The sequence below is a fragment of the Callorhinchus milii genome, unplaced genomic scaffold, assembly GCF_018977255.1.
Source record: "Callorhinchus milii isolate IMCB2004 unplaced genomic scaffold, IMCB_Cmil_1.0 Scaffold31, whole genome shotgun sequence".
Classification (NCBI taxonomy): domain Eukaryota; kingdom Metazoa; phylum Chordata; class Chondrichthyes; order Chimaeriformes; family Callorhinchidae; genus Callorhinchus; species Callorhinchus milii.
The window spans coordinates 1,710,234-1,733,263 of NW_024704772.1; the positions used below are offsets into that span (position 1 = coordinate 1,710,234).

General features: G+C 50.7%; 2 protein-coding genes across 2 annotated transcripts in view; one reads left to right on the forward strand and one right to left on the reverse strand.

The window, feature by feature from the left end:
* The window catches only part of LOC103189247 (meiosis inhibitor protein 1), a 31,065-nt gene extending 28,572 nt beyond the window's left edge, over positions 1 to 2,493 (reverse strand). Inside the window, exons 1-4 of the mRNA XM_042344930.1 lie at positions 2,476 to 2,493; positions 1,970 to 2,242; positions 893 to 1,096; positions 326 to 449 (exon numbers count right to left, since the gene is read on the reverse strand). Coding sequence (XP_042200864.1) covers positions 326 to 449; positions 893 to 1,096; positions 1,970 to 2,242; positions 2,476 to 2,493 — 619 coding nt within the window. The remainder of the gene's footprint in view (positions 1 to 325; positions 450 to 892; positions 1,097 to 1,969; positions 2,243 to 2,475) is intronic.
* Positions 2,494 to 7,871: 5,378 nt separating this feature from the next.
* LOC103189246 (ankyrin repeat and fibronectin type-III domain-containing protein 1-like) lies at positions 7,872 to 19,133 on the forward strand. The gene is made up of 17 exons (XM_007909580.2): positions 7,872 to 8,065; positions 8,490 to 8,694; positions 9,302 to 9,493; positions 10,309 to 10,422; positions 10,863 to 10,960; positions 11,309 to 11,399; positions 12,004 to 12,111; positions 12,478 to 12,577; positions 13,105 to 13,237; positions 13,943 to 14,062; positions 14,144 to 14,350; positions 14,949 to 15,115; positions 15,524 to 15,674; positions 16,286 to 16,445; positions 16,879 to 17,045; positions 17,636 to 17,801; positions 18,325 to 19,133. Exons 1-17 carry the CDS (start codon positions 7,877 to 7,879, stop codon positions 18,672 to 18,674), a joined length of 2,718 nt encoding a protein of 905 aa, XP_007907771.2. The 5' UTR covers positions 7,872 to 7,876; the 3' UTR covers positions 18,675 to 19,133.
* Positions 19,134 to 23,030: the final 3,897 nt, after the last annotated feature.

A 23,030-nucleotide genomic window follows, 5' to 3' on the forward strand; every position in this document is an offset into this window, starting at 1 on the left:
ACCTGGTTGGTAGTCGATTGGTAGACCACCTTCCGGGGTAGTAATCCCACTCCCTTAAAAAAATTGGTCACTCAATCCACGACTGTTTGTGGGACATTTCTGTGGGCAATTGGCTGCCGCGTGCCCAGAAACTACACTTTACAATATATCTTGTGAAACCCTTCGAGACGTCTCAATGACGTAGGTGTTAAGGCACTATATCAAATGCAAGGATTTTATTTTCCTCTTTCCGTGGATGCTGCCTGACCTGCTGCGTGTTCCCAGCGACTTCTGTGTTTATGCAAGGATTATTATTATTATTATTATTATTATTCCAAAGACTTACCCAGCAGAGTGACTATAAAGTGGGTACACACGCGGGTATCTATCGCCAGCAGCTCCAACACTGCACTGGGAAACCGCGTCAGCACATCACAGAAACAAGACAGTGCGTGCTTCTTACGAACAACCTAAAAAATAAAGGTGGAAGAGAGAGTAAGACAAAATGGGATGAAACACTTGGGAGGCTCAGTCAGTCAAGGCCAGTGTCAGCCTTAACTCCTGGAGGGGAGCGAGAGCTCACAACCCCAAACCGCCAGTAATTTGGCACTGATTTAGCAACCCGTCGGAGCCGGAGTTGCAGAAAGGAACCGTGACATCGGCATTGTAGACATGAGTAACCGTTTTATCGGAAAACCAATTTCCTCCCGAACGCTGTGGAATTTGGGCTAATCTTCCAGACTTCCTGCGAGACCTCGACGCCTGCAAGAGACGCATTGAACTACGGGGTATCTAGCATCTTAGTTCCGACAGAGGGCGATTAGAAAGGGAATGCGGTTCATCGGGGGGTGCGTGACAATCACCATAAACCAATTCCTTTTTTTGGGGGTGAGGGGGGGGAGGGGACTCTCACCGAGACAGCCGTCTGCTCCAGTATCTCGATCACGCAGGCGACACAGAGCTGCGCCGCTGCTGCCCCGCCCCGGTCTGGCCGGGTCCCGCGTCCTCTCCGAGCCTCAACACCCAGCGGCCATCGTGGCGGGAGTGAAGCCGCTCGCAAACCACGTTGCCGCTGACGACGCCCGAGTCTTCCATCCCCGGGCGGGGTTTCCTTGTCCTGGTTTTTGGAATTAAAAAAAGAACAAAATATTATTACGTTTAGTTGGAATGGTCCTAAACCCGGTGGTGGGGGGGTGTCGGTGGGGGAGGGGTGGGGGGAGGGGGGAGCATCCAACCTTTTGGCCGCCCGGGGCTGGATGGCCCTATCTTATCTGAGAAGCGTCTGCGAGCCGCAGAGGCATCAATGCTGCAGTTCCCTCGCGGGAGCATCACGTGAACATGTACGGTTCGCGGTGGGGAGGGGAGGGGCGGGGCGGCCGGATGAGGCGGAGGTCGGGGGGGGCCGGGTGCGGCCCGCGGGCCGCCAACCGCGTTACCTTGGTCTTAAGCCACACGAGGCTCGAGGCCCGGGGTTGGGGGGGGAGGGGCTCGAGGCCCGGGGTTGGGGGGGGGAGAGGAGGGGCTCGAGGCGGGTCTCCGGTGCACGAAGCGCCCGAACCGCGCGAGGCTCAAACCCGGACCAACCGTCGACGGCGCCTCTCGCGCTCCTCACTCCGCCCCGCCCTCCCGCCGCCTACGTGGACCAATCAGAGCTCGCACCCGCACAGGCCAATCACAGCCCTCGCTCCTCCTCCCGCCACACCCCCATCTAACGACCAATCAGAGCCTCAACCCGCACAGGCCAATCACAGCCCTCGCTCCTCCCGCCACACCCCCTTCTAACGACCAATCAGAGCCTCAGCCCTCACAGGCCAATCACAGCCCTCGCTCCTCCCGCCACACCCCCATCCAGCGACCAATCAGCGCCTCAACCCTCACAGGCCAATCACAGCGCTCGCTTCCCCACCACCACGCCCCCCCCCGCCGCGGACCAATCAAATTGCAGCCCGCAGCAAGTTGGCCATAGATTGGGTTGGACTCCAAATGATACCAATGACCATCGGCGATTGACGCGGCGCCCGATCGTTGTCGTCGCTGTCGTCACCGTCGCCGCCGTCGCGGTCGTCTCGCAGCGCTTCACGGGGTGTACTGCCAAGCGGAGCGACTGCAGGTCTTGGTGGCCGGCTGCCAGCCCCCCCCCCGGCGGCACGAAGCCCCCCCGCCTGGCGAGGAGGGGTCCGCTCTGGCCAATGTGCCCGGCCCCCGCGCTCCGGGAAAACGGTTCACTCCCGCCCGACCCGAACGTTCGGCGCGAGTCCGACTGCTTCGGAGCGGAGACCCTTTTCGTTCTTAACGCAGTCGCTCGATCTCTCGTTACTCAGTGTGCGGGGTGGGGGGCGCGGCGTGGGGGGTCCGCGGCGGGGGGGGGGCCGCGGCGGGGGGGCGTGTGAACTCTCTCTTAAATCCTAGTGTGTGGTTTCACCTCTTACAGAGCGAGAGAGAGAGAGACACAGCACCACCGAGAGGCTACGGTACACCTAACTAGGTCACACGTACCACCTGAGCATTGGACATGAAACCATACCCGCCCGAGCTACTGAGCCTCGTATCTCAAACGGAGAAGGGCTTGTAAGATGACAGTCGTGGAGTCCCCGTAGCTGGGCGGTTAGAGCACTCGCCCCAGGCACGAGCGAGAGGACCTGGGTTCGATTCCCGGGCAGGGCAGAACCTTAGGCAAGTTTCCTTACTCCACTCACACGCCTCTGTCTGTTTACCTCGCAGTCAGGAGGAGCCCAGTTGTTAGGCAAATGCTGGAGCGGTTTTCTGGGGGTAACAGTCCCTTTAAAAAAAAATAATAATTGCGCACATCGATCCACAACTGTTTGTAATATTTTACAGTATATTCTGTGAAGCATTCTGAGACGCCACATTGCCCGCCTCCAAACGTACCTCACACTCAACGCAGCTGAAACTCTGATCCGCAACGTGATAAGGCGCTATGTCAAAATGCAAGGATTATTATTATTAAACCCGATGACCAAAGGAATCAGCTGATACTTCAGTGTGTGTGGAGGGGCGTTACGGGTTTGCATTGTCGGAGGTGCCGTCCTTCGGGTGAGACATCAAACCAAGGTCCCATTTGTGCCTCTTCTGGTGGATGTTAAAGATATCCCGTAGCGCAATTAATAATAATAATAATAATCCTTGCATTTGATATAGCGCTTTTCACGTCTGGAGGACGTCCCAAAGTGAATTGACTGTATATTTGTGGGCGAACGCGGCAGCCAATTGCGCACAGCAATGTCCCACAAACAGTCGTAGATTGAAAATGACCAATTTAATTATTGTTTTTGGTTTTTGGAGGGATTATTATTAGGCTCTGTGTGGAGTAAGGAAACTTGCCCAAGGTTTCGCCCTCTGCCTGGAATTGAACTCAGGTCTCTCACTTGCAAAGCGAGTGCTCTAACCACTAAGCTACAGGATTCCACACAATTCAACAAGAGAAGGGAGTTTCTCTCTCCTATGCCCTGGCCAACAAACTCCCAAATAAAATTGGTGATTAATTTCATGGCTGTTTGTGGGACGTTGCTCTGCACAATTATATGCTGCTGCGTTTACCTACAACCTCTCCGTTTCACAGAATCCCATGAAGCCCTTTGAGACATCCTTCCGACGTGATAAGGAAGCGAGGTGTAGGGATGGTAAACTCAGGCGAAAGTCTCGTGCGAGTGAGAGAAGTTGTTTTTCTCTCGGCAAATGAATTTCCTTTCAAAACAAAACAAGTGCAAATCTTGCTGGCTTCCTGCTCGACTAGTGGGCAGGAAACTGTGATGTAGTTGGGGGAGCTCAGCACTTCATCACTTGCAGCTCAAACCACTCGCCTGAATGCCACAAATCGCTGGTAGGTGCCTTCTTTCCCTTTATATTTCCCTTCTGTTTCCTTCTGGTATGTTGAAACTGTTTAATAATGCAGGTTAGTCACTGAGCTCAGAGGCTGCGACTGCGGGCCAAACTGTTCCCTCAAGATCCGTGTGTTGTGGAGCTTCAAAGAGAGAGAGAGAGAGAGTTTTGTAACGGTTGTTCAAATTGTGAAATTCTTTAGCTTAGTGGTTACTGCGCTCGTCTCGCAAGCGAGATGACCCGGGTTCAATTCCTGGGCAGGGCAAAACCTTCTCCACACACCTTTCTTTACCAACAGTAAGTAAGAACCCAGGTTGTTAGTCTATTGGCGGATCACTTTCCAGGGGGTATAAGCCTCTGAAAAATAATAATAATTTGGTCGCTTAATTTTGCTCAAAAAGCATTCTCTCTCTCTCTGTGTGTGTCTCTCTGCTTTCAAAAGCCTCCTAAAAAACATCAACAAGAATACGCTGCATTTCTACAGTGCTTTTCACGCATGATAGTGTCTCGAAAAGACAAGGGACTTTTACGCTATCGGTGTCCTGTCCAACAATCGCCCAAAGTTGGTCACTCAGTCCACGACTGTTTGTGGGACACTGCTGTGTGCAATTGGCTGCTGCGTCTCGCCCACAAAATATACAGCCAATTCACTTTAAAGTATGTTCTGGGAAGCGCTCTGAAATTCTCAAAGAAGTGATAAGCGCCATATCAAGGATTATTATTATTAATAAGTCACAGTGTTTCAGTGTCGCAACTTGGGAGACATCTGTACGTTCCCCAGTAACTCACGTAGTCTTTGAAATTTGTGAGTCTCTTTTGAAGGGGAATGAATAAGCAGCGAAACATTAAAAGCAATATGTGTGTGTGTGTGTGTGCGCGTGTGTGTGTAGGGGGGAGTGAGCAGGGAAAAGGCATCAATTTTTTAGAAATTATTCAGNAAAATAGCATGTGGTGTGACAGACACAAAGACTTGAATAGCCTCTTTTCTGTGCAGAAAATGTCTTCATGTTTCTCCCACAACGTATACAGTCAATTCACTTTACAGTATATTCTGTGAAGGGCTTTGAGTCATCTCGAAGTCATGATAAGGCGCTGTGTCAAATGCAAATGTGTCAAATTCTACAGCACTTGGGCTTTGGAGTATCAGCAACAACAACAACAACAACATTACATTTGTACAGTGCCTTTCACGTCGGGAGGATGTCCCAAGGCGCTGGACAGTCAGGGATCTGCACCCGAGCTGGGGGTTGGGATCAGGAGGGGTAGAGGGCAGGGAAGGTAGGGATAGGAGGGTGGTCAAAGGCGCCGTCGAAGAGGAGGATCTTGACGTGGGCCTTGAAAGAGGCAATGGCGGGGGCGAGGCGAAGAGACTGTGGGATGGAGTTCCAAAGGGTGGGGCAGAGAAGCTGAAGGCCCGACTGCCGATAGTGGGGCAGGTAGGGAGGGGGCCACGGAGCGGGCTGGAGCCCGCTGATCACACAACCCTTTGACTCAGAGGTCTGATCCAGGCTGAGACCTGTTTTTTTCCCCCTGTTACCATTGCAGGAAGATGCAAGTTCCTGTTTCTACAACAATAATCGGACTACTCCTTGCATTTGATACAGCGCCTACTCACGTCGTTGAGACGTCTCAAAGCGCTTCACGAGTATACTGTAAAGTGAATTGACTGTATGTCTGGTGGGCCAAACACGGCAGGTAATTGCGCAGTGTCCCACAAACAGTGGCGGCTTGGTGGGTGGGCGAGTAAGACATCTTGTGAAATGTATGTCTCGCTCAGGCACAGACAGACAAAGCCTCTGATCATGTCACAACTGCACCAAAACCCAGCGTTGCAGACTTTCAAGAAGTGCCTACGTGCGTCTATGAGCTGGGGGAGTTTGGTTTGGGTTGATTTCAACTTGCAGCAATTCTCCGCGCACATACACACATACACACACACAAACACGCAGTGTCTGTCGGTTTACCTGTGGTCACAGCTGTAAAGGTCTGTGTTTGTGATGTCAATTCTTGCAAACGTCTTCATTGACATTCACACACTGGTTTCTGACGGAGCTCACCTGAAAGGGCGGTGGAAGCCGATTACATAACAACTTTCAAGAGAGAAGTAGATAATTATTTGGAGAGGACAAGTTGGCAAAGAGCCCGGCACAGACACGACGGGCCGAATGGCTTCATGTCAACTATTTCCTGTTGTCTCACTTGCTTTGGGTCAAAAGGTTGTGGGTTCGAAAGGCTGCGGGTTTGCAATTATAATAATCCTTGCATTTGATATAGCGCCTTATCACGTCATTGAGACGTCTCAAGCCGTCTCACTGGATATACTGTAGAGTGGAGTGACTGTGTACTTTGTGAGCAAAACACAAGAGCTAGTCGCGGACAGCAGTGTCCCACAAACAGCCGTGGAGTAAGTGACCAGTTTTATCTGGTTGTCCAGCGCGTCGGGAGAGAGAAACTTCCTTCTCTTTTCGAGACGCTATCCTGCGTGAAAGGTGCTGTAGAAATGCAACTTGTTCTTGTGGATGATTTTTAAGGAGGTTTTGGAATGCAGAGAGAGAGAGAGGGAGAGAGAGAAATAGCAAAGTAGAATGGTTTGGGAGCAAATCGAGTGAGCAACAGATTAGTTAAGTGGAGCTTGTCGGCAATCTATCTCGGAGATTGTTGGCTAGACACCAGGAGAGAGAAATGCCTTTGTCTTTTCCAATAGTGTGCGGGATCTTTATCGTCCACCTGAACAGATAAACTGGACTTCAAGCTAGCCCTATAAACACACAGTTGCTTCGCTTGAGTATAATGATCTGCGAAGACCTTTGAGACGCAAACAGACTCCAAAAATGTAATTCTGGTTAAAGTCTGTGCTTTGAGTCTATTCTAGGTGTGGAGGTCCGTGGGCCTTGAAAGAGGCCGTGTGTTGTGTACGGCAGGTTCAATTAATGTGCGTGCGACTGAAGTCACTCTTTATAGAGAGCTGCAACCACAATCTGACTGTGAGAATATTCCCTTGCACTTTAATAAGCGCGGAGGCACACCGTGACTCATGTTGAAAGTGGTTTTGAATATAATACTTATTGTTTATGTCCGGCCTCCTCTTACCCGTTTATTGCCTGTTTCCTTTGCAGAATGAACCAGTGAACCATTGACCAGCACCATAGACTCACAGCTCACCTTCCCCACTCCCCTGTGACCATTGCCACATCACCCGGGTGCCGGACACACCTTTTCTCTCTCTGTTCTGGGGGTTTTGTTGCAATCCCCCCACCTCCCCACTTTGTTTTGCCTCATCAATACCTCTTTAACCCATCATCCACCTGTCCTCGACCCCATTCTTTCCTTTGTCTTCCTTGTCCTGCCTCCCCCCTCTCTCTGTTAGCCCTTAAAAGCCTCTCCCTCCCAAACGCCCCAGTCCATGAAGGGTCATGGACCCGAAACTTTGACTCACTTTCTTTTCTCCATAGATGCTGCCTGACCTGCTGAGTGTTCCCAGCGACTTCTGTTTTTGTTGTAGACTCGTGTGGTTTAGGCTGATGCTCCATTGCAGCTCTGGGAGAGTGTCTCGTTGTCAGAGGTGACATCCTTTAGATGTGATGTTAAATCGAGCTCCACCTTTTATGCCCTGTTCGGGTGGACGTTAAAGATCTCCCGCAACACTGTTCCGAGAAAAGAGAAGGGAGGGAGTTTCTCTCTCTCTCTCTCGGTGTCCTAAGGGCAAACCCTTAAGAAAGTTTTCTTACTCCACACGCCTCTGTTTACCGAGCAGCAATGTGTAACCCGGTTGTTAGTCAATTGGCAGATCACTTTCCGGGGATAATAAACCCTTCAAAAAAAAAAATTTATGACAATTTGGTCACTTAATCCACAACTGTTTGCGGAACACTGCTGTGCACAATCGGCTGCCAGGTTTCGCCCACAAAATACACAGTCACTATCTCTTCACGGTGTACCCATGAAGCACTTTGAGCTGTCTCGATGACGTGATGAGGTGCTATATCGAATGCAAGGATTATTGTTACTACTATTATTAATAAAGCACTGTATGATTTTTTTTCTTTGCAGGCACAAGATGAGTGATATGAAACAGCCAGTCCGCGAGCCCCTCCAGAGGAGAAGATCTTTAGGCCCGATGTCCCCTAACCACGTCAAGAGACTGTATCGTAATCTGTCGTTCAGGTTAAAGGGAAACTCGACCTCAGATGAGACCGGGCTGATCAAAAAGACGGACAAGGATAGGAACAGGAAAGCCTCGTCACTGGTGAGTTTTCATTTCAGGAGGTTTAACAACACCTCGGACACCTCTGGAGCGTCAGCAGTGCTATCTTGAGGGTCGGCTTGAACCCACAACCTAATTGGGGTCGGGCAAAGCAAATCACGCCCAGACATAAACTGTAATTGGTGCTCATTTCAGGCTCTAGCGTCTCTGGGGTCTACGTGCTTTTGTCGAAACTTTTCAGCCTGTGGTGCAGTGGGGAGCGCTCTCTCTCTCTCTCGCTCTCTCTCTCACCTCTGAGTCAGAAGGTTGTGGGTTCAAGCCTCCAACACGTCAGGACTTGGAATCACTGGTCTAAGCTGATGCTCCAATTCAGTGTTACATTGTCGAATGTGATGTTAAACCGAGGCGCTGTATCGAATGCAAGGATTATTATTGTTATTATAATTATTATAATTATTACTTACAGAGTGTACACTATAATTCGGTCTTCGACGCTGTGGAGAACGGAGACATTGATGCAGTTCAGAGGCTCCTGGGTGGAGACACAACGAGGGATGGGCTGAACGGTGTTAGCACCGAGGGTTTGGTGCCTTTGGACATCGCTCTCCTGACCAACAACGTGCCGATGGCAAGACTCCTAATGAAAGCTGGAGCCAAGTTCAATCACTTCTGTGAGTATCACACGCCTAATGGTGAGAGCATTCGCATCGCAAGTGAGAGGACCTGGGTTCGATTCCCAGGCAGGTCGGGACAGAACCTTAGACAAGTTTCTTTACTCCACACACACACACACACCTCTGTTTACCTAAGGATAAGTAGGAACCTGGTTGATTTCTAGGGGGTAATAATGCCTTCATAAATAAGTAATAATAATAATAATTTGGTCACTCAATCCACAGTTGTTTGTAGGACGCTGTTGTGCGCGATTGGTTGCCACTTATGGCCCATAAAAAGCACAGTCACTCTACTATACAGTGTATCCTGTGAAGGGCTTTGAGACGCCTCAATGATGTGAAAAGGCGCTGTATTAAACGCAAAGATTATTATGACGGTTATTATTTCCCTGCGAGGCACTTCGAGATGTTTCGGAGTCACGGGCACTGAATCGAATCAAAGAATATTACAGCACAGAAGGCGGCCATTCGGCCCATCGTGCCTGTGCTGACTCTTTGGAAGAGCTACCAACTAGTCCCACTCCCCCCCCCACCCCACCCGCTCTTTCCCCATAGCCCTGATATAGGACACTAGGATTGACGCCCTCTTCCTCTCCTCGCTCAGCTCTGGACGAGTGTCAGTGGGTCTCGCGACTCGCCGCTCTGGTGTTGACGGCGGAAAACAAGGTCAGAGAGCTATCCGAACACTCGGGAGGGCCTCCTGATCCCGACTGGCAGAGAAACCGACGGGAACGTCACGCCTGGAGGTTACGGCACAGGCTGTGGAGGCAGATGCGATCGGTCTTTGAAAACGCTCGTAAGTAACTGTGTTATTTTTGTTGTCGTCGTCGAGCGAGAGAGGATGTACAGCTGTGAAGTATCTGTAGGGTAGTGGTTAGAGCAGTTGCCTCGCAGGCGAGAGGACCCGGGTTTGTCGAGGAGGACGGCCCAAGGCTCTGAAAGTCTCAAGATGTACCTCTGGGTCTCACGTCACCATTAATCATCCAGCCAACCAGACGAACCTTCTCACAACTGTAGCAGAGCTCCCCCTCGTGACCTATTGGGTAGTACAGTCTGCCATCAACAGATGGTAGTAATAATAATAATAATAATCCTTCCGTTTGCTCTGGCGCCCGATCGCACCCTCGAGACGTCTCAAAGCGCTGCACAGGATATACTGCTAAGTAGTAATCGATTGAAACGCGGCAGCCAATTTGCTGAAGGCAACATCCCAGTCGTGGATTGAGTGACCGCATTTTTTTCTGTGCGTGGGGAGAGGGATTGTTACTCCCGGAAAAGCGATCCGCCAATCGACTAACAAACCGGGTTCCTATTTACTGCTGCGGTGGAGTAAGGAAACTTGCCAAAGGTTTCGCCCTGTCCCACCCGGGAATCGAACCAGGGTCCTCTTGCTTGTCAGCCAAGTGCTCTAACCACTACATAAGCACTTCGGGACACTAGCCCGCGTGAGGGACGCTATATATAAATGCACGTTGTTGTTATTGTACGCTGCAGGACTCCGTACAATTAAAATATCTTACACCTAACTCTGGAGGGATGAAATCATAGATGGCCGAACGTTCGTCTCGATTCAAACCTCACTCTCTTGTGATCGTGTGATCTGCCCTCTAGGAGTTCCTGAGCCTCCAGCCAACGTGTGCCTGTTAGTCAGTGACACCAACTCCCTGAGCGTGACGTTCCAGGAGCCGCCAAAGAACAACTCGCTGATAGTCACCAGATACAGAGGTAACAGGAACCTTTTACTCTTCCCACTCAGCTCCTGCTCAGCCAAAGCCCTTAACAGCTGGAGTGGTCACAGCTGGACAAGCAGAGGGAAAGCTTACCAGACAGCGCTACTCAATGGCAAGCCATGGTTCGACTCCCAACACTTATCCCCCAAACTAATACTCTGGTTCCCCCCCACCCCAAGCCTTGGTTCTCGCCAACCTGCGCATAATAATACTACTACTACTAATAATAATCCTTGCATTTGATACAGCGCCTTATCACGACATCGAGAATTCACTGTAAAGGCTACGCTGTAAAGTGAATTGACTGTGTGTTTTGTGGGCGAAACTCGGCAGCCAATTGCACACAGCAGCGTCCCCACGAACAGCCGCGGAGTGAGTGACCACATAATTATTATTTTTTATTGTTTATCATGCCTGCGTGCTGGTCTCTTTCAGTGGAATGGAGTCACTCGGAAACCTTCAACCCCATCCAAGGAGATACTATCGTTGAGGACCCAGAAGCCTTGCACTGCACAATTGGAGACCTCACTACAGTAAGCAGTAGAAGTCTCTTCACTTGCCCTTTGCTTTATTCGACCTGCCTTTATATTTAGCCCTGTTCGCTCACTCCCTGCAAAGTGCAGTGACTGTGTAATTTTGCAGGAGAAATGCAGAAGCCAATTTGAAGCGCTTTGAGATGTCTCAACGACATGATAAGGTGCGATAACAAATGCAAGAATTATTATTATTATTACATAGAGAGTAAATCTCGACCCAGGTGGAATCATCTCCCCAAGTCAGTCCAGGTATAATGATAATGTTATATGATTGTTGTGGCTGGATGCCTCTCGCTGTGTGGGGGGTGATTTTGCTCTGTTTAATACCTCCTTTCCTGTCTCCAGGGAACACTCTATTATGTCCGGGTCTCAGCGAACAACATAAAGGGCTGGGGACGGCCCCAGGTTACAATGCCTCCATGTGCCGCTCCCTCCAGTAAGTGACCTTGTCTTTCCACAGTGACCTCAAATCATTTCAACCCCGAGGAGCAAGCAAGATGCACTTTCATTCCCCCCTCCCTACCCGTGTCACGCATAACGCAATGCCAAGCTGTCCGTTCCCTCTACTCAGTAGGCATTGGCCTGCTCCATGTCCCCCACTCTGCCTACTCTGCCCACTCCACCATCAGCGGTCGAGCCTTCAGCCTTTCTGACCCCACCCTCTGGAACTCCATCTCGTCTACCTCACCCGCCTCCCTTGCCTCCTTCGAGGCCCATCTCAGGACCTCAAGACAAACAGTCGTGGATTGAGTGACCACATTTTTGGGGAGCGATCATTACCACCGGAAAGCGATCCACCAATCGATTAACAATCGGGTTCCTACTTACTGCTGCGTAAACAGAGGCGCGTGTGTGCGTGTGTTTGGAATAAAGAAACTTGTCTAAGGTTTCGCCCTGCCCGCCCACCCGCCCGGGAATTGAACCCGGGTCCTCTCGCTTGCGAGGCGAGTGCTCTAACCACTGCCCTACGGGACGCCACAACGAGTAGGAGTGTCTGAACACACGGAGAGGTTTCATTGCCTGTACTCTGATCTCCACAGGCTGGAAGGAGTGTTCTGTTGTGAACCTGAGACCAAAGGAGCAAAGCCAAGCCGTCCAGCAAGTCCTGCAACAAGTCTGGGATCCCGGCTATCGTAGCTTCTTCCACGGTGAGCCCCGGAGGGAAAGGAAACAACAACGACAACAACAAATATTCCATTTATGCGGCGCCTTTCACATCTGGAGGACGTTCCAAAGCCCTGGACAGTCAGGGAATTGAGACCCGAGCTGGCGGTTGGGAGGGCAGGGAGGGTGGGGTAAGGAGGGTGACCGAAGAGGAACACTCTCTCTCCCTCTATCCCTCCGCATTATTCCTTCCTTCCCTAGCTTCCTCGTCGTGCTCCGCCACTGTCAAGCGCTCTGGGGAGCGGGGTTACCCTGAGCGAGGGGAGTAAGTTGTTGTCGTCGTTGTGGTCTTGGGGTAAAAGGTTTAAAAGGTTTAACGGTGTTTGTGTTGTAAACTGGGTCTCTTTCAGACACGGCCAAGGTTCACCCGCCCAGTAAGAAGCTCTCTGTGTCTCGGAGTCTCAAGTCGCTTTTCCAGAGCTCCAGCAAGTTTGTCAGGACTCTACAACGGTAATCGCGTGTGTGAACTAGTCAGGGCCGGGCCGGGCTGTACAGGGGCAGGTCTGAACTGGTGGAAGGTATGGAGTGGAGTGAGGAGTAAGGTGAGGGGTGTGGAGTGAGGAGTAAGGAGAGGGGAGGGAAGTGAGGAGTAAGGAGAGGGGAGTGAGAAGTAAGGAAAGGGGAAGGGAGTGAGGAGAGGATAGTGGAGTGAAGAGACGTCTCAACGACGTGATGAGATGCAAAATCAAATGCAAGGATTATTATTGTTATTATTATTGTTGTTATTATTATTATTGTTATTGTTATTATTATAGCTCAGTGCCACTCTTTAAGCCCTTGACTTCAAATTAAAAAAATTTTAAAATGGTTTTAAGCGGTTGTTAGACTATTGGCTGCCACATTTTGCCCACAAAATATACCCAGTCACCCCACTTTACAGTATATTCTGTGAAGCGCTCTGAGACGTCTCAAAGACGTGACAAGGCACTGTACCAAATGCAAGGATTATTATTAACTCTATCTCTGGTTATTTGCAGGGGTGTGTACTTGGCAGCCATTTTCTTCCAGAAGGATAACATCCTGCTTACGAATGAAGAGCAGCTGCCGATCGTCGAGATTGACGGTTCCTGCTCCAGCTTTGACATGCAGGAGTTTCTCTGGTTCACAAAGGTAAAGAGAAGGTCCCCCAACGAAGGCCAACGTAGCTCGGTGGTCAGAGAGCTCGCCTCGCAAGCGAGAGGACCCGGGTTCGATTCCCAGGCGGGTCAGGTCAGAGCACGTTTCCTCACACACACACACACACACACACACGCCTCTGTTCGCCCAGCAGTAAGTAGGAACCTGGTTGTTCATCGATTGGTGAATTAATTGCTTTCCGGGGGTAATAATACCTCCCCAGAGAAAAAAAATATAATAATTTGGTCACTCAAACAATCCACGACTGCTTGTGGGACGGCCGCCGCTGTGCGCAATTGGCTGCCGTGTGTCGCCCACGCAATACACACTCAATTCACTTCACAGTATAATCCTGTGAAGCTCTTTGAGACGTCTTAACGACGTGATAAGGCGCGACATCAAATGCGAGGGTGATTATTACTAATTGCATGTGAAGGGTAGAGCATTTGACTGCAGATCAAGAGGCCTTCTATAACCAGATAGAGTTAATAATAATAATAATAATAATCCTTGCCTTTGACATAGCACCATATCACACCTTTGAGACGTCTCAAAGCGCTTCCCAGGATAGTGAAGTGAATTGACTGTACATTTTATGGGTTCAAATTCCGGGTGCTCCCTTGTTTCAGGGAACAGAAGTGCTTTGGGACGTCCTCCAGAAGTGATCAGATTAATGATTATTACTTCTCCCGCACGCAGCTCTCTTGCATGTGGAAGGACATTCAACAGTTACAGCAGGGAATGAGCTCAGCACTCTCCTCTTCCTCCTCAGTGCTACAGACGAGACAGAAGATGCTGTTGGCAACAGCTCAGCTACAGGTAATTACCCTGCATGAGGGCTGCTGTGTAAATGCAAGTTGTTGTTGTTGTTTGTGTGACTGATTCCCTTGCACACCGCAGAACTCGTTGGGGACCCAGGACCTGGGAAGGGTGTACTTTGAGCCGATCAAGGACAAACTGGGGAATGTGTTGATCCTGACGGTGAAGGAATTACCTCCGTCACAGACACTGGAGAATGTGAGATGGTCTGCCCTTTCCAAGCTCCAGAGATCAGTGTCTCCCCTCAAGGAATCCACTGCCCTTGACCTGTTGTTTGCAACCATCAAGGTAAGTAGTAATAGTAATAATAATAATCCTTGATACAGCGTCTTATCATGTCTCCGAGATGTCTCAAAGCGCTTCATAGAACTGTAAAGTCAATTAACTGTATATTTTGTGGGCGAAACGCAGCAGCCAAAGTACATTGCGCACAGCAGCGTCCCACAGACAGTCATGAATTGAGTGACCAATTTATTATTATTATTATTTTGAAGGGATTATTATCCCCGGAAAAGCCATCCGCCAATTGACTAACAACCAGGTTCCTACTTACTGCTGAGTAAACAGGCGTGTGGAGTAAGGAAACTTGCCCAACGTTTTGCCCTGACCAGGAATACAACCCAGGTCCTCTCGCTTTATGTAAGGCACATCCTCTTACTCAGGTTGTTAGTCGATTGACAGATCGCTTTCTTGGGGTAATAATACCTCCCTGTCCTCTACCCCTCCTGATCCCGAGCCCCATCTTGGGTGCAATTCCTTGACTGTCCAGGGCCGTGGGACGTCCTCGTGACGTGAGAAGCGCTGTGTAAATGTTGTTTGTAGGTTATTGGTTACCTTTGTTGTGTTACTGACTGTCTTGGTGACTGTCTGATTCCATGTTCTCCAGGAGAAGCTGGCCTACCACCGGAGGAGCAGTCAACACTTGCCTCCAGGCCTCTACCTTGGGTACCTCAAGCTCTGCAGCTCCGTTGATCAGATCAAGGTCCTCGTGCCTCAAAAACTACCCAACGTTTTGTGCCACACCAAACTGCGGGACAACAAGAATGTGTCAAGGTATTACACCCAACAACAACAACTCGCATTTACACAGCGCCAATACACGCGGGGTAGCATCTCGGAGCGATTAACAGTGGCGGAGCCTGACACTGAGCTGGAGGGGAGGAAGGGGGTGACCTTAAGCGTGTTTCAAGAGGAAGGTCTTTGGTCGTGATCTAAAAGAGGGGAAGGAGGGAGCCAGGTGGAGGGATTGCGGGAGGGAGTGATAAGAGTTTCGGGGAGTAGTGGTTGGAAGTGCGGCCGCTGATGGCAGAGCGGAGGGCACGAAGGACAAGCAGGAAGCTATTTTTTACACAGAAGTTGAAACGGATCCACAGAGCTGCCATCGACGAACCCACATCTCTTTCCGTTGCTCGGAACACAAGGTTTGCTGACACCTACAGCGTGTTTGTTCCTGTGTTTCAGGGAGGAGTGGGTTTGGCTGCAAAGGCAGACATCACCAAGTGATTCCGTAGGCTCAGGCGAGCACACAGGGAGTCCTCAGTGTCCGTTCTTAAAGGGACTTTGTACCGGTGTTAAGAGCCTCCTGAAACAGCTGGATGTCCCTCTATGGCAGGTATTCAGTCCCTCTCTCCCTCCCTCCCTCCCTCACACGCACACACACACGCTCACTCACTCACTCACGGTTTATCAATGAATCTATTGAATAAAGTAGGATTATTGTTATATTATAATAATATGGTCACGTTATCCTAATCGCTATCTTATACCCTGTCCCCAAGAGCCTATTTATTCAGGGTGCGATGAGACTTAATAGTTAGAATCCTTGCATTTGATAAAACAACTTATCACGTCTTTGAGACGTCTCAAAGTGCTTCACAGCATATACTGTAAAACGTATATTTTTTGTATATTTTTATAGCGAAAGCACAGCAGCGTCCCCACAAACAGTCGTGGATCGAGTCACCAAATTATTATTGTCTTTGTTAAGGGATTATTACCCCCGGAAAAGCGATCCGCCAATCGACTAACAACTGTGTTCCTACTTACTGCCGGGTAAACAGAGGAGTGTGTGTGTGTGTGGAGTAAGGAAACTTGCCTCAGGTTTCCTTACACCACACACCTTGTCCTGTCCGGCCGGGGGAAATCGAACCCGGGTCCTCTGGCTTGCGAGGCGAAGGGTCTAAACACTACACTACAGGACTTTGTGCTCGTATCTCCCTCCAGGCCAGAGATTTCCGTCTGTACACGCAGCAATTGCTGGAGTTTGGGAAGGAAGTCTCCTTCCTGTTGTTGCTGCCGCCCTCAGATGATGTGTGCTCAGCCCCTGGACAAGACGGACAGCTCTCGGGGTTCCTGACGCTCCCACTTCAGATCTTCGAGCACAGTGGGTATAGATTGGCGCTAACACCATTTTGTTTCTTGCTCAGTGGAAACCCATCGCCGCGCTTAGACCACACCGAGTATCCCACACATAGTAGTAGTAATAATAACAATAATAATATTCCTCGCATTTGATAACAGTGCCTTATCACGTCGTAGAGACGTCTCAAATCACTTCACTTAAGTGGAGTGACTGCGTATTTTGTGGGTGAAACGTGGCAGCCAATTGTGCTCTAACCACTGAGCTGCAGGACTCCACTTAGGAACAGGAGGAGGCCATTCAGCTCCTTTGAGCCTGTTCCGCCATTCTATTAGATTATGGCTGATCTGTACCTCAAATCCAATTACCCGCCTTTGCCCCGTATCCCTTGATCCACTGTCCTGACAGAAATCTGTCCGACTCAGTCTTGACAAAGTGATTCTCTTGATCCTTGCAGTTCATTTCTGCACCTATGAGCAAGATCTTCTCGCCCAGTACTGCCAAGCCTCCATCTTACTGGAGCTCGACTCCCTGCTATCTCAGCAAGCTTTGAGAGAAGCCATAGACAACTGTGAACTGGTGAAAGCCAAGGAGAAGCATGGGCAGGTCACTGATCTCATTCAGGTGAGTGAATGGCGAGCGGGTGAACCCCTTTCACACTCAGATTAGCTCGCTTTCTTTTGGGCAATAACAGTAGTTTGGGACCTATGCGCATGCGACCGCCAGGAAGGTGGAAGGGAAGGCAAACTAGATGGTTCTTGGTCTTTTTTTCGTCTAGTATTTCTTATGTTCTTATGTGTGTGACTGTGCCAAATGAGTATCAGATTAGCACGCAATCCTACACTCCCTCTGAGTCCTATAGCTCAGTGGTTAGAGAGGACCTGGGTTTGATTCCCGGGCGGGATAAGGCGAAACCTTAGGCAAGTTTCCTTACGCCACACGCTTCTGATTACCTAGCAGTAAGTGGAACCGGGTTGTTAGTCGATTGGTGGATCGCTTTTCCAGGGGTAATAATCCCTTCAAAAAATATACAATAATGATAATAATTTGGTCGCTCAATCCGTGACTGTTTGTGGGACACTACTGTGCGCAATTGGGACAAAGTTCGTGGTCAATTCACTTTACAGGATACCCTGTGAAGCACTTTGAGACGTCTTGAAGAATAAGGTGCTGTAATCAAATTCAAGGATTATTATGATTATTCCCTTTCTCAGCGTCTGGATGATATATGGAGGGATGTGCGTTGGATCACAGATGTCCTACACTATGCCAGATACAGACAGCCTCCAACTGGAACCCTTCTGTCTTGCATCTTAGACACAGCGACCTTGATGAAACCAGAACTTTGTACAGACAACCAGAATTCTACCATCCAACCTGGTAGGTCCAATGGGGAATAACACAGAGCCCCTGAGGAGTGGATGTTCTTTTGAGTTATGCCCTTGTCTTGTTGAAACGCCTCAATGACATAATAGCGCTACATAGAGGAGTGCTGAAGCCTAGTGGTTACCGCGCTCGCCTCGAAAGCGCGAGGACTTGAGTTTGATTCGATTTCCAGGCAGATCAAAAGACTAGGCAAGTTTCCTTACTCCACACACGCGCCTCTGTTTACCTAGGAGTAATTGGGAACCCGGTTGTTAGTCGATTGGCTGAGCGCTTTGCAGGGGGTAAAGTTCCCCTGAACAGACCACAGCCGAGGAGTGAGGTTTAACTGAATATAATAATAATAATAACCCTTGCATTTGATATGGTGCCTTATCAGGTTATTGAGACATCACGGAATATACTGTAAAGTCGATTGACTGTATATTTAGTGGATGAAATGCGGCAGCCGACTGCGCACAGCAGAGTCCCCACAAACAGCCGTGGGTTAAACCCAAATCCTTCTGCCTCCGATTTCTAGCAGGTGACGAGGGCAGCTTGGATGAAGACGATGTCTTTTGGCCCATGGACAGCTGCAGTGAGCACAGCTGTGACTTCAGCCCCGGAGCGTCAGGCGAGGGCGGAGACACCGACCGGACCCGCACCCCTAGCCCTCGCGCCAGAACTTTCCACCGGAGCACGAGTCTGGAGCTGCAGAGAGGGACGTGTAAGAGACGCAGCCTCTTCAAGTTCTGGTCCCAGCCCAGGTCGACGGAGGAGGAAAGACCGGAGGATACGGATGGCGAGGGAATCGTGACTTTCAGCAGCGTGCCTGCCCGGAAAACCCGACTCCCAGAGACCAGCCTGGTGGAATGGATCAACAGCTCGTAGCGGGGGCTAACCGCGAGAGAGAGAGAGAGAGAGAGAGAGAGAGAGCGGGGGCAGCGCAAGGGAGAGACAATGCCTCCTCCTGGCCAAACGGCACCAAGACCCTTCGGGTAATTTTTACAGCGGTAATTGTGTTCGGCGGGATGGGTGTCCTGGGTTTTAACGTCCGCCAGCGGTGGTTATCGGGCAGGACGCTGAGGTGAAAGGACTTCACTTGTAGAAGGACTATACAGGATTCTCCCCCAACCTCCACCCTGGACTGCGCTGCTTAGACCCTGAGCTCAAACCCTGGCGTGGATCTGAGGGACTTGAAGCTACACCACCTTCTGACCGGAGAGTACACCAGCGACCGGGGGCACACTGCAACGGGAACTGTTTGTAAGTCTGACCGCAGGGGCTTTTGTTACGGGTCGGCCCGGGAACCCCGGGGCAGAGTGGGAAGTAAAACAGGGAGAAACGATATCCACTGGTCTGTGAGTTGGTGACTTTAAAGGCCTTGATTTCGGGTCATGACGACGACAACAACAACAAGCACAACCACAACAACTTGCATTACACGCAGCGCTCTTCTGGCACCGAGCCGGGCAGAGTGGGGGGGGAGGGATTATTACCCCTAGAAAGCGATTTGCCAGTTGACTAACAACCGGGTCCCTACTTACTGCTGAGTAAACAGAGGCACACATGTGTGGGTGTGTGTGGGTGTGTGTGTGTGGGTGTGCGTGTGTGTGTGGGTGCGCGGGTGTGTGTGTGAGGAAACTTGCCTATGGTTTGACCCGGATCCGGCTGGGAATCGAACCCGGGGCCTCTCACTCGCCTGCGAGGAGAGGGCTCTAACTACCAAACCCCACAGAACCCCACATTTCTTTATTTGTAACCTTCACCGTTTTATTTCCTTCCTCGAGACCCGAGGATGATGATGATGATGATGAGGACGGACACTCTCCTCTCCGACTGCACAAACAGCTCCGCAAAGCTCTGCCTCTCTCTCTCTCTCTGTCTCCCAAATTACACCAAAAAAAATAACTACAACACAGGAGGGGAAGGAATTTTTCTCCAGTGAAAAACAGACGTTCCTTCTTCCTCTCTGTCACAGAAAGTATCTTTATAAAACTGGGAGAATAATTCTAAGGAACGGGAAAGGGGCGATGGAGTGGGGGTGGCAGTGAGGGGTTGGGTGAGGGGATTCTGAAACTCAACGTCGATCTTAACTCCTAATATTTTCAGACTTCTTGGTGACCATTTCCCCTTTTTCCTTCCTTTTTTTCCCCTACCATCTTTCCTCACTTCTTTTGCTTCTTCTCTTTTCCCTTCTCCCCCTCCGTTTTCTCTTCCTCGCCCTCCGTTTTCTCCTTCTTCCCCTTCGTTTTCTCCTTCTTCCCCTTCTTTTTTCCCTTCTCCCCCTCCGTTTTCTCCACCTTCCCTTCTTCCTTCTTCCCCTCTTCCATCTGCTTCTGCTTCACCACTTGCTCCTCCTTCTTCTTCGTCTTCCCTCCCTTCGCTCCCCTCGCTCTCTGCATCGCGGGGCAGCAGGTGAGGCTGGAACTCATCCCCTGGCCGTCAAAACACGGCAGGCAGCTATAGCACAGCGCCAGGAGCGCCAGGAAGATCACGGCGCCGCTGAACACGAGGACCATGAACAAGCCCACGATATTCCAAGGGTCCTTCCAGGATTTCAACAAGTGGGGCAAGCGGTTCAGAACCTTCGAGCTTTCCTCCACCAGGGAAGAATTGCTGTGGGAACTCATAGCTGGGGGCCTCCGCCAGGACAGGAATGGATTAAATTCCGATGCCAAGCCCCCACACACTTTGCCCCCCACCCCCCTCTCTCCCGCACTCTCCCTCTCTCCTCTCTCCCCCCCCCTCCCCACCTCTTCTCCGAGGCACACTCCGCCCACCCTCTCCCCCCCACCCCCCCACCCCCACACACAGTTGATCGGGGTGTAACAATCTCTGAATAATTTTTACAAGTCTCACAAACTAACACAGCCGATGATGGTGATGCTGGTTGCCGTGACGACATAAACACAGGGGAGACAGGAATGGGGGGGGGAAGGTGATATGGGGTCAGGGGGGGACGGCGGGGGTGGGGGTGGGGGGAGAGAGACAGTGAGGAAACTATTTCCTGAGCCAAACCTTACAAAACCAAACCACTTATAACTGACACTATTTTCCACCATCATTTCCTGAGTAATTTCACGTCCACACGTATACGCAGACAGTCTCCTGGATGGGTCTGCGCTTAGCAGTTTAATCGTAATAAACCTTGCATCTGATACAGCGCCCCTTACAGCGCCAGGAGAATGTCTCAGCGCAGCACAGCATTTGCAGAAAAGTGTAGTGACTGTGTGTTTCGAAGGTGAATGCACAGCAAAGTCCCATCAACAGCGACTGGGAGCACTTAACAGTGGCGGAGCTTGACACGTCTCCATCTCTATCTCCACCTTGCCCTCATTTAATACAAAGCCCCTCTTCCTTACCCCCAATCCCCTCCAACCCCACTCCCACCCCTCCCCCCCCCACCCTCCCACTATCAGGCTCAGCGATGCCTTAAACACCCTCAAGATGTTTCAAACGCTCGGGTGAACGAAGTGTCTGAGGGCTGCCTGCGGCGGTGGTGGTGGGGGGGGGGGGGGGGAGATAGCTTTCGAAAGCAGAGAGAGGGAGAGGAAAAGGGGGGAAGGAAATTGCCACAAAATAGTCCCGGAAGTGACAGAGGATGTTTGCAGGCACACAACACAACTCCGAGCAAAAAAACATACTGCAAATTGTCTGATCGTCTCCGGAGGGCGCTGTGAGCTCACAGATCTGCGCCAAAGCTTCTTCAACGGCAAATAATAATAATAATAATCCTTCCATTTGATATAATCCTTGCCCAATCACGTCTTCCAGACGTCTCAAAGTAGCGCCTAATCGTGGTGGCTTCGAGTCGTCTTCAAAGCACTTCTCAGGATGTATTGCAAAGTGAAGTGACTGTGTGTTTCGTGGGCGAATCGCGTGAGTCGTCCGTGCGGCGCGCGGGCCTGTGTGCGCGCGAGGATGTGCCTGTGCGTTTGTGGGAGTTCGCGTGTCAGTGTATGTGCGTGTGCGTGAATGTATGTGAATGGGTTTGCTGTGTGTGTGTGTGTGTGTGTGCGTATGGAATGGAGTGTGTGTCAGTGTACATTCTTGTGGGCGCGGGTGTGCGCGCGTGTGCGTATACACACGCGCGCGCGTGTGCGCGTGTGTATGTGTGAATGGTGTGCGTGCGTATGTGTCAAGTTTCACAGTTGAGGAGCGGTGAGTAGAAGGTGTACGAGGAAGAGAGAGGGTTTAGCTGCTGTGGCCCCAGTAGGAGCAAAAAGTGTTTAGGTTGGAGGCGAGAGGGGAAAATCAGGGAAACATGGAAGGGGAGGAATAAAAATACTGTGATTAAATAAATCTGTTCTTCGTCTGGTCGCGAGTCATTCCCCCACCAGCCGGCAGAGAGAGCCATTAACTGTAAATTCCAGTTGCAAGTCTGAGCCATTTTATAAAGAGAGGTCATGCGTTTCCTGATTTAAAGGAGGAGGGGGTGGGGGCGCGGGTGGGAGAGGGGGAGAGAAAGAGAAAGTGCGAGGCGAAGGAATTTGTGCGCTGTCGCGTTTCCGTCCACAAAAACACACAGCCACCCCACTCTACGGATACGTTCTGTGAAGTGCTTTTGAGACGTCTCAAACACAAGGATTATTATTATTATTATTATTATTGTTATGATCAGCCACGGGCGGCTGCAAAGCGGCTGCTGCGTTCGCCACGCAAAACACACAGTCACTGCGCGTGACGGTTGTTTCCTACGATGAAAGATAAGGAGCGACGTCAGCTTTTCGTACCCAGGAGCTCCCAGCGACGCGACGCTGCCGGGCTGCGCTGGATCTATTTTACAAACTCCCTCCTTCTGGCGTCTTGAACGCAATTGCGCAAATAAAGTTCCGCTCGTGCCTCCAGCGACGCAAACGCAGCGGCCGCACCAAAGCATTCAAACATGCGTTAAAGCAAATGGTTGGGGGTTAGTTGGGGGGGGGGAGAGAACAGGAGAACTAGCCTGGTTCAGTGAGCAGCAGTTTCTCTCTCTCTCTCTCTCTCTCTCTCTTCTATTGCCTCCGAGTCGAAAGGTTGTGGGTTCAAGCCCCACATCGGAGTCCAGGTTGATTTTCCAGAGACGCCGTCTTACGGTTGAGACGTTAAACCTCACACTCTCTCTCTCTCTCGTCCGGTCTGTGCTCTGTTCAGGTGGGAGTGGGGGAGAGGGGTGGGAGGGGGGGAACGTTAGTAGATCTCCTGGGGCGCTGTTGGAAAAGAGAAGGGAGTTTCTCTCTCTCGCGCGCGCGCTCTCTCTCTCTC

Excerpts from the sequence above, each read along its gene's own strand:
- LOC103189246 (XM_007909580.2), top strand. The coding sequence starts at position 7,877 with ATGAGTGATATGAAACAGCCAGTCCGCGAGCCCCTCCAGAGGAGAAGA. Across the intron at positions 14,351-14,948 it reads TGTTGTTTGCAACCATCAAG|GAGAAGCTGGCCTACCACCG; the intron begins GTAAGTAGTAAT and ends CATGTTCTCCAG. Across the intron at positions 15,675-16,285 it reads TGGATGTCCCTCTATGGCAG|GCCAGAGATTTCCGTCTGTA; the intron begins GTATTCAGTCCC and ends ATCTCCCTCCAG.